The following is an 11,224-nucleotide window of genomic DNA, read 5'->3' as shown; positions in this document are numbered from 1 at the left end:
GGCGACTTCCATTCACATTATTTCTCTTTTTGAGGAATCATGTTAAAAAAAAATCTCCCCAAAATAAGTTGATTATAAGTATTGTGATGTAGAGGTTCCTTTTTCAAATGAAAAATGAAATGAAAAGAAAAGAAAAGATTAGAACTTTTAGAGTACCCTTTTAATTTATATAAAATCTAGAGAAATAATTTCACATCATTAAGAAGACCAATGTATTTACACATCAAAACCTTCAGTTCATTGGACATTTGTTTCAAATACAAAATGTATCAACAGAAAAACACAACTTATAATGAAAAAATTTAGATTCTTCTTAACTTGCACATTATTTTGATTTCTAGAAGATCTAAAATTTAATTCAATTTCAGGGTCAAAGGGTAAACAGTTGAAAGCTAAGAATTCTGGTAATCTAGAAAAAAGAGATATAAAAGGAATAAGTCAAACAAGTGTGATCTCTAGCTGTCCTATTGATCTGGTTTCCTGCTCACCTGAACTGGTGTCCACTTGCTCCCAGATACAGAATAAGAGAAAGGAGGCATGTGATGAATCACAAGATTTATCTGAGGTAAAGTACAGATTAAGAAATTTATGTTATAATATAATTCAACATAAGTTCTTCTAAATTAGCAATAAATGGTAATACACTGCTACAGGAAAAATAACTGAAACAATTAAATTGAGAAAACTAACACCATATTTTTATACGACCGCAAAAATTTTAATTTTTCGTCGTATATTGCTATCACTATGTCGTCATCGTCCTGCGTCGTCGTCGTCGTCCGAATACTTTAAGTTTTCGCACTCTAACTTTAGTAAAAGTGAATAGAAATCTATGAAATTTTAACAAAGGTTTATAACCACAAAAGGAAGGTCGGGATTGATTTTGGGAGTTTTGGTCCCAAAATTTTAGGAATTAGGGGCCAAATAGGGCCCAAATAAGAATTTTCTTGGTTTTCGCACTATAACTTTAGTTAAAGTAAATAGAAATCTATGAAATTTTGACACAAGGTTTATGACCACAAAAGGAAGGTTGGGATTGATTTTGGGAGTTTTAGTTCAAACAGTTTAGGAATTAGGGGCCAAAAAATGGCCCAAATAAGCATTATTCTTGGTTTTCGCACAATAACTTTAGTATAAGTAAATAGAAATCAATGAAATTTAAACACAAGGTTTATGACCACAAAAGGAAGGTTGGGATTGATTTAGGGAGTTTAGGTCTGAACAGTTTTGGAATTAGGGGCCAAAAAGGGGCCCAAGTAAGCATTATTCTTGGTTTTCGCACCATAACTTTAGTATAAGTAAATAGAAATCTTTGAAATTTAAACACAAGGTTTATGACCATAAAAGGAAGGTTGGGTTTGATTTTGGGAGTTTTGGTCCCAACAGGTTTTTAGGAATAAGGGGCCCAAAGGGTCCAAAATTGAACTTTGTTTGATTTCATCAAAAATTGAATAATTGGGGTACTTTGATATGCCAAATCTAACTGTGTATGTAGATTCTTAATTTTTAGTCCCGTTTTCTAATTGGTCTGCATTAAATACCAAAGGGTCCAAAATTAAACTAAGTTTGATTTTAATAAAAATTGAATTCTTTGGCTTTTTTGATATGCTGAATTTAATCATGTACTTAGATTTTTAACCGGATTTTTGTGACAAAAATGTCGGTTATTGATTTGGGGATGTACGGCGGGCGGGTGGGCGGGCGGGCGGTCGGGCGGGCAGTCGGTCGGGCGGGCGGTCGGTTGGTAGGGCGGGCGGGCGGGAATCAAATGTTGTCCGTGCATTAACTCATGAACCGTTCAACCAAAGCTTTTAAAATTTTAATATGTTGTTACTGACAACTAAATGAAGGTCAAGTTCAATAATGGCGATTTTGACTTTTACCGTTCAGGAGTTATGGTTCTTGAAAGATTGAAAAATGGAGTTTCCAGTCGTGTCCCTGCATTTATGCATGAACTGTTCTACCTAAGCTTTCCAAATTTTAATATGTTGTTACTGATGACAAAATGGAGATCAAGTCCAATAATGGCGATTTTGACTTTTACCGTTCAGGAGTTATGGTTCTTGAAAGATTGAAAAATGGAGTTTCCAGTCGTGTCCGTGCATTTACGCATGAACTGTTCTACCTAAGCTTCCCAAATTTTAATATGTTGTTACTGATGACAAAATGGAGGTCAAGTTTAATAATGACGATTTTGACTTTTACCGTTCAGGAGTTATGGTTCTTGAAAGATTGAAAAATGGTGTTTCCAGTCGTGTTCGTGCATTTACGCATGAACTGTTTTACCAAAGCTTCCCAAATTTTAATATGTTGTTACTGATGACAAAATAGAGGTCAAGTTCAATAATGACGATTTTGACTTTTACCGTTCAGGAGTTATGGTTCTTGAAAGATTGAAAAATGGTGTTTCCAGTCGTGTCCGTGCATTTTCTCATGAACCATTCAACCAAAGCTTTTGAAATTTTTATATGTTGTTACTGATGGCAAATAAGAGGTCAAGTTCAAAAATGACGATTTTGACTTTTACCGTTCAGGAGTTATGGTTCTTGAAAGATTGTGAAATGGCGTTTCCATTCACGTTGTTGCATTTACTCATGAACCATTCAAACTTAGCTTTTCAAATTTTAAGATGTTGATACTGATGACAAAATGGAGGTCAAATTTGATATTGACGATTTTCACTTTCACCATTCATCAGTAATGGTTCTTGTGATATTGCCAGGACACAAATAAATATTAATAAATCCGGTTTGCTGTCGTTGTGACACCCTCTTGTTGATTATGGGCTCAGTTTTCAAGTTGGTTCAAATCAGGATCCAAAATTATTATATTAAAGGGAAATTCCGCGATTTTTTACTTATCATCTAATTATGTTCATCTTAACATAAAAAACACATTTGCAAAGTTTTAAATTTATATTCCTTCTAATAACGGAGAAAATCAAGTATTTGTAACTTTTTTGGTTGAATTCTCGAATGGGTCGTGACGTATTAGCCCGATTTATTGAATTCTGGGAAAAAATAAAATCTGTTTAACTCTTATAGCTTATCGACAATATACGTAATTAAAAGCGCACAGCTGACGAATGGTCGAAGTTATTAACCACAATATAAGAATGAACGAAAATGAATATGTATATACCGTTTTGTATTGATTGAATTAAACTCCTATAAAATTATCTCTAGTAAATGTTTTTGAATAAATTTAATTAATTATTGTTGAGATTTTTTTCATAAAATATTTATTGAACATTTTTACTGATATTGAACTGAAAATATTTCAGTTCTATTTACCGTTATTGTTTTGATAATCATTTCAATGCAACTAATGTGTGAGCAGAGTGTGTATATTATTTTGTAAAGGTCACTGTATATTTCTCGGCTTGAGGTCAATTCGTTTACCTTGTAGCTATTTAGCCGCAGGTGTGAGTTCAAGCGTACACAGGTATAAATGTTGTTATTTGGAAAGGATAAACAGAAAGGATTAGAAAGAGTATGCTGTCACGATGTTAATACACTAAGATTTAATACACGATGAGAATAAAGATACAATAATTAAATTGTGTAAATTAATTGAAAATAAAATTCAGATTCGTAATTCCGAAAGTGTATAAAAATAAAAGAGAACAATTTTTGATTACTTTCTTAGCGGCAATTGGCGTAAAGATTCAAATATGAAGCAAAAAATAGTAGTTTTAATCTTTTATAAAAACTAAATGCAATATTACCCAATTTGATATACCATTGTACATCTGTTTGATATCATTGACTTTACCGGAATTTCTTAACTTGTATTCAAATCTGGCTGTGTTTAAATGCTAATAAAACTATTGCAATTTTAAAGTTTTTAATTGACAAAAAAATACAACATACAACATGCATGATTTTTTTTTAGTTTCTTTTTAACATTTTATTCTTACATAATTAAATTCATTTGACAATCATTTACACGAACTTTTGGTGAAAAGAATATCAATTATCTAAGCTAAGGCATTATTTCTTTTGAGGATTTTTGAGGATTTTTTTTAAAATTCTATGATAATATTTGTGCAATGTTGAACATGATAGCCGTCATTAATCCAAATAAGTAATACAGTAGTTGTAATAAAAGTTATATTTTAGTCATGCATAACTGATATTGACGAATTTATAATAGTTCGTCCATACATCGTTGTTCTTGAAACAATCATTATTAGTATACATGTAAGTTTCCTGACGTATAAGAGCCATTGAGGATGAGCTCCAGAGAAATCAGACTAGTGGCGTTTCGTTCGTTTGTTTGTTGGGAAAGGAGAGGAAATGCAACCGCTTGTACAGATAAACGACAGAATTACCATACAAGCATTTATAGTCAACACAATCAGAAAGAGTTCCCATCGTTAGATGGGGAATATGAAGGCTTCCAAGAATGAACAAGTGACATGTCTAACTCTGAACAGTTAGAAAACAGACTATCGACATCGACCGCTTGTTCTTAATATTTGAAACTGTATGCATATATATACGTATACGTTTATGATATATATAGTGATGAGTTCTTGCGTCTGACAAAAACTAAATTCCTTCATGGTTATATCTTGCCATACGTTTATATTGGTTTGTAAGGTGATTACTCACAATCGTTATTTGAAAATCCTGTTTGTGAGATGTAGATTCATTTCAATACAGAAATTTCGTCTATATATTTCACAAGTGTATAACACAGAGAAGCTCTGAAGGTCCATTACTCCCATTTTGTTTGGGTGTGAACCATCGATGTTTACAGCAATATCACAGAATAAGATGATGATGGTAGAAAGAACTATGGGCGTCATGTGGCAAATATTACATGCATATCGGACAATGAGTTGTCAATCTGTATGAAAAGATTTCCAATACAACCATATTATTGAGAAGGAATGTTTACATGCTATACTCTCGTACTAGTATTACAGGGTTCTTGTGGCGTTCACCTTAGACACACATCTTTTTAATGATGTTTAAAAAAAAGACAGAACCAATTTAATGTCATATTTCCTTATTTTTTAAATATAACTAAAAGTCTTTTATCTGACAAGAATACCCCTATTTATAGAGAACAAGTAATTTATTCTTTTTTCTGTTATTGAATACCAAGAAAGAAAATAAATCCCGAAATTAATTTGAAACTTTGATACTCAAAAGTTTCCCAGCAAAATATTCACATTCCCTGGGGATAATTAGTGTTCGTCCAGTGGCATATATAACAATTGTGATGACGAATTACTTCCTTTGTTCGAGAACAATCTTTTAAAATATAAATCTGTGATTTTACTAGGTCCACAGCTTCAATGAACCAAAGCAAAAGTTATACATCGACCTGTATTTAAATCAAATTGGTTCTCTTCTTCTTCTGGTATACAATAGTCTATCGACATTCGATGATTACATACTGTTAGCATACGTGGACTAGTCTATTTACAACACTTTTACCCCTATTTATTCAAAATATATGTGTTTTTCTTATGTTCAATGTATACATGTATATATTTTAAATTGCGCTATAGTTCCGTAACTTTCTATCCAGTCGTATAAACGAATCGTCGGCAAGTGCGTACATTTTTTTAAATCAATATTTCTGGTCTGTTCCAATCTGTCCTTCACTATTGACAATGACTATATATTACATTTTCCCAAATTCACCCTTGGAAAAAATATTTAAATAGATTTTAATTTCATCAAATCTTATTTTTTGGGTATTACGTATTTATATGTTTATGAATTATATTCTTTACACCAGAAATGTTATTTATAAACAAGCGTATGAGTTTAGTAATGACAAGTAATACAGAGTTGTATATTATTCATCTGATAGTTCAAAATGGAAAGTTATAAGTTATCAGTTATCAGCCGTGTACACTGATCAATACCTGCAGAAGTGAAACGATGCATGAACTTGCAAGCCCGACAGGAAATCGCTTGAATACCTGGACGTGTCACCTCACACCCCTCACAATACCTTTGGAAGTAATACCTTTAGCCATGCTGGTGATCAGATGAGGGAAGATCAAAATATATTTGTTTATTACTTTAAAGAATTTTGAACAAATTAGATTTTCGAAAACAATTTTCACGGAACACTTATTTATGATTTCAACTTTGACTTTTCACCTAATTCCAATATCAACAGTTTAAAAACAACAGACCATGGTAATTTAAAAAAAGTAAGAATATTTTTCGTATCAAGTTAGTTAGTCGGATAAAACAACCGTACGATTGACAAGATATCGACACGCAATTACGACTACATCGGTTACTGTAGTTTTGTTTCTTTGTGGTTTATAGACATATCGTTTTTATTAATCGGGAAAGAAGACAAAATGGCGGACCGCAGAGAATTGATACTCTAAATTCAAAATCGATGGTGATCGCTTATCTAGCGGAATAAAACTTTAATATCTATGAATTTGAGCATTTTTATACAGAATGAACATAATATCAATTTTTGATTTTTTTGCGAAGTTTCCCTTTAAGTATTGTGCAATAGCAAGAAATTTTCAATTGCACAGTATTCAGCAATAGCAAAAAATCTTCAATTGCACAGTATTGTGCAATAGCAAGAAATTTTCAATTGCACAGTATTGCGCAATAGCAAGAAGTCTTCAATTGCACAGTATTGTGCAATAGCAAATATTTTCAATTGCACAGTATTGCGCAATAGCAAGAAATATCTAATTGCACAATATTGTGCAATAGCAAGAAATTTTCAATTGATTGGAGTTATCTTTCTGTGTCCAGAATAGTAGTTGAATCAACTTAAATCATTGTTTTATACAATACACAATGTATATTCACTTTTACTACCAACTGATAAATTAAAACAATCTTTACCATTCAGTGATAACAAGCACTTTTTGTTACATTTTAATATTTTATGATGTTTTAAATGAGTAGTTATTGTTGCAAACTCCATTAGAAATTTGAATTGAGATCAGTTTTGAAAAAGGGAAAGGGGGATGTGAAAAAAAAATGGTGGGGGGGGGGGGGGGTTAAATTTTTCTCATTTCAGATTTCATAAATAAAAAGAAAATTTCTTCAAACATTTTTTTGAGAGGATTAATATTCAACAGCATAGTGATTGCTCAAAGACAAAAAAAATATTTTAAGTTCATTAGACCACATTCATTCTGTGTCCAAAACCTATGCTGTGTCAACTATTTAATCACAATCCAAATTTAGAGCTGAATCCAGCTTGAATGTTGTGTCCATACTTGCCCCAACCGTTCAGGGTTCAACCTCTGCGGTCGTATAAAGCTACGCCCTGTGGAGCATCTGGTTTTTTATAGTGGTTCGATAAAATTTACAAGAATTTTTTTTTTCCATTTTATTTAATAGAAAATCCAGTTGAAACCTTTGATATCATTACAGTTTGGTACTTTTAATGTAAAACAAGTACCATACATAAAAATAGTTAATTTCCTAGACAACATGAATAATTTATGTATTGGACACAAATATGTTTGCTGGTCTGGTATTCATATACTCTAGATTAGTATGCTGATTATTAGATTAAAGAAGTTTCTGTTTTAGATGGACAGATTTTTATCAGAAATACAACCAGAGACGGACATAGGAAGAAAGTTATTACAAATGACAGTCCCTAGAGATCTGGCAGACACAGCATTTAATTATTACAGAAACAGAGATTTTGTCACGTGATAATGATTTCATTTGACAAGAAATTATATAAGGCATTGAGCAAACAGTTACATATTAATACAATGAAGAGATTGCCTTGAGATTTGACTTTTGACTGCATTGACTGAAAAGAAAAAAATCAAATGATCATGTTTTTGATTAAGAAATGGGATGTGAACTTTACATTTTACACATAATTATAGAAAAGATATTGCTTAAAAAATAACCTGAGAGTATAAATTGTACGGCCCCAATTTCATAATGTTTGATGAAATGAAAACATGACTGTCATTACTTATGGCTTACAATTTTTTACAAGTCATGTGTGTAAAAATATATTTGTAATAATGAGTACTAGTATTTGACCTTTACACACATTATAGTCATCAAAAATGACAAATATTGTATTTGTTATTAGAAGTTTGGTAAGGAAATATCTTCTTGATAAGTATTGTGAAATGGAGGTTACACATTTTTGCATTGGAAATGTTTTCAATTTTAATTCAAGATATTGCAGTTAAGACTAGTCATTGTTATTTAAATTTGACAATACTATACCTTTCTGAATTGTCAAACTGAAAGGGGGAATTGGTATTCAATGTAATTCTCAAGAGAGAATTTTACATACATGTTATGGGGGATTTTCTTACTGTGTTGAGACCAATTGGTGGGCTAGGGCTGTTCTCAGACACAATCCCCAGTTTATTAGAAGAATTTTAGCAAGAAAATTTTTGTTAATTGTTAATATACAATTTTTACATAGATATAGTGTCTAGTGCTGTTAAAAACAAATTTAAATTACAATTGTTATTTGTTTATGAAATAAAGCATTGATAACGCATTTGATGATTTATATCATTTCTTTGAGATAGGTTTTTTTTGTTATTTTAATTTTTAAAATAAAAGTGCTATATTTCAAATTTAAAAGTGTCATTTGTTCAAAGGAGTAGCGGGTTTAAATGCATACTTTATAAATAAGGAGATGTGGTATGAATGAGACAAATATCTACCAGACTAAATGACGTAGGTTGCTGTACATCTCATCAACAATGATCAAAGTCCATACATCATATCAAGCTTTAAAAGGATAAGACATAACAGTATTTTCAACTATTCAAATAAGAAACTAACTGCCTAATTTAGAAAAAAAAACAAAAAACCAAAAACAAATATGATATACAGTAACAAAGACCAACTACTTCATTATAGACAAGGAGTTCTTGAATCGTATTCATTAAAGTTAAGTTTACATGTTTGTTAGGTGAACCATGAAGTATTTATTATTGTTTGTATGTATAGTAAAAAACTTTGGGATGAGTGAAATAAGTATTTCCTACTTCTGATGTGGTGAATACAAACACAGCTGTGGCGTAGTGTGTTAGAATGAGTCAGTTATTTTGAAAGTCATAAGGATTGCTAGTTTTCTTGCCAGAGGTCATTGGTTTTCAATGGATACTCCCAACTTTCTCCTGTATTTTGTTATATCTGCAATGTTATAGCCAAGAAAACAAGGAGAGGTCAATAAAGTCATATTAGTCAACTATAAAACAGGTGTCAATTAAGTCATATTAGTCAACTATAAAACAGGTGTCTATACAAGAGTTCAAGATCAAAATTGGCTGTAGTCGAAATAAGTTATGAATGAATTAGCATTTACTTCAAAGATCTGCCATCAACTATTCTGATAACAATAAACAACATTCACCAAAAAATATAGAGGCCTTGAGGTTTCTTTATACTCACTTGTAATGATATTCATGAATGTGAATTTCACTAAACATATCGGTACTCAATAATGGAGCTGCTTCGCATTCTTCTAGAATATATGATTTACAAGAGAGCTCACACGGAAATGTCTGGCCTGCTTTTCTTATCATGATTGAATTTATGTTGAGTCTGTAATATGAGGGTTTGCTACAGGTATCGCATACATTTAAAACAATAATGATCTATGTCATTGAGGTCAAGGTCATATGAACCCTGCCAGACAGGTTCTGTACACTTAACAATCATATCATGCATCATATATAGTTGACCTATCGCTAAAAGTATCTGAGAAGAAAACCTAATTAAAAACACTGAACATGGACTAATGAACCTTAAAAATGAGGTCAAGGTCAGATGAAACATGCCAGACAATATAGACACCTTACAATAATTTCATACACCAGATACAGTACATTAAGGCATTTGTTTATAGTACCTGATAAACAAACCAAAAAAAATAATATTGACCAATGAACCATGAAGATGAGGTCAATGTCATATGGAACCTGCTATTCTGATTACACCAAATACAGTAGCCCTATTGTTTATAGTACCTGAGAAACAAACCAAAAAACTTAATATTAACCAACGAACCATGATAATGAGGTCAAGGACAGATGGAAGCTGCTATTCTGCCAATAAATAGAGAAAGAAAATAGGGAATCTGTCTAAGAAACAACAACTTGACAAAAGAGCAGAAAACAGTGCATCTTATAATTATTTCAAACACCAAATACAGCAGCCCTATCATATTAGGTCTGAGAACACAGTTATTGTCCTTCACAAAAACTTTAAAGAAGCAGTCACTGTACCAAGAGAGTGTATCGAGGACAATGGACTAATGGCCCAGTTAATGTGTGTTTTCGTTTTTCATTTAATTTTAGTGTATTTTTTCTTTTTTTTTTCTTTCGCTTCCTCGCTCATTTCTTAGTTTTATTTTAACTGATTTTGATATGGAATAAGCTTTTTTGGAACATCTCTTGACTTGCCTATAGGGGTATGGATGTGTATTGGCTAAAGGACAAGGTTCACTAATGGCACAAAATGGCCTAAAATATCAACTTTACCATAAAACACCAAAAAAGGTCTCAATTTGGTTCGTAAATGGGTCTATTTCAAAAGTATAAATGCTAAAAATATCAGTTCTTTTCATAAGACTACAAGATATTTGCCAAAGTAAGCCCATTTTGGACATATTTTCAAAATATGATGATTTTGTGCATTTTTCAGACCTAAAAGCTTTTGAAACACCTTGCCCGCAACCTACGATCCAGAATGTGTTGTAACCAAAAGATTCCAATTTTGATATAGATTTCATCAAAATAAAAACTTTTTGGATCGTAGATGGAGGCCAAGGTTAATTATGCCGAAAACAATTAAAATTATTGACAAAAAGTACCAAAATTTACCTTTTAATACAAATTATGCTCATTTAAGGGGTCATTGCTCCATAAATAGTAAAGGAAATTGCTAGAAAAAATATTTTTGTCTTAGTAGTATTACCACAAGTATTTCTATGTGACATTTGTAATTTTTTGCTCCAATTTAAAAAACATAAAAAAATCAGGGCCAATTTTAACCCTTCGTGATCCTTCTCCTTTGTAAGATGTTAACATGCAATTTTTCTTAAACTTGGATATGTTTTTGGACTTGTACTGTGCATTACACACACAAAAGACAACAATATTTTTTTTTTAATGAGACAAAACGTTATGAAGATGTGATAGAGGAATTAATTGTGGTCTCGGGCCATATGACAGACAGAAACTCCTTAACATATTGTATCTACCCCCAAAGTATGA

General features: G+C 31.6%; 1 protein-coding gene across 1 annotated transcript in view; it reads left to right on the top strand.

Moving 5' to 3' along the window:
• LOC139525500 (uncharacterized) overlaps positions 1–8,582 on the top strand; it is a gene marked incomplete in the record, with an annotated part of 36,665 nt that extends 28,083 nt beyond the window's left edge. Inside the window, 2 exon segments of the mRNA XM_071320885.1 lie at positions 369–565; positions 7,548–8,582. Of these exon segments, the coding sequence (XP_071176986.1) occupies positions 369–565; positions 7,548–7,676 (326 nt within the window).
• Between the last annotated feature and the right edge of the window lie 2,642 nt (positions 8,583–11,224).

The sequence above is a fragment of the Mytilus edulis genome, chromosome 5 (genome assembly GCF_963676685.1).
Source record: "Mytilus edulis chromosome 5, xbMytEdul2.2, whole genome shotgun sequence".
Classification (NCBI taxonomy): Eukaryota; Metazoa; Mollusca; class Bivalvia; order Mytilida; family Mytilidae; genus Mytilus; species Mytilus edulis.
Note: the sequence above shows the minus strand (reverse complement) of the source record. Positions and strands in the feature narration are given on the sequence as shown.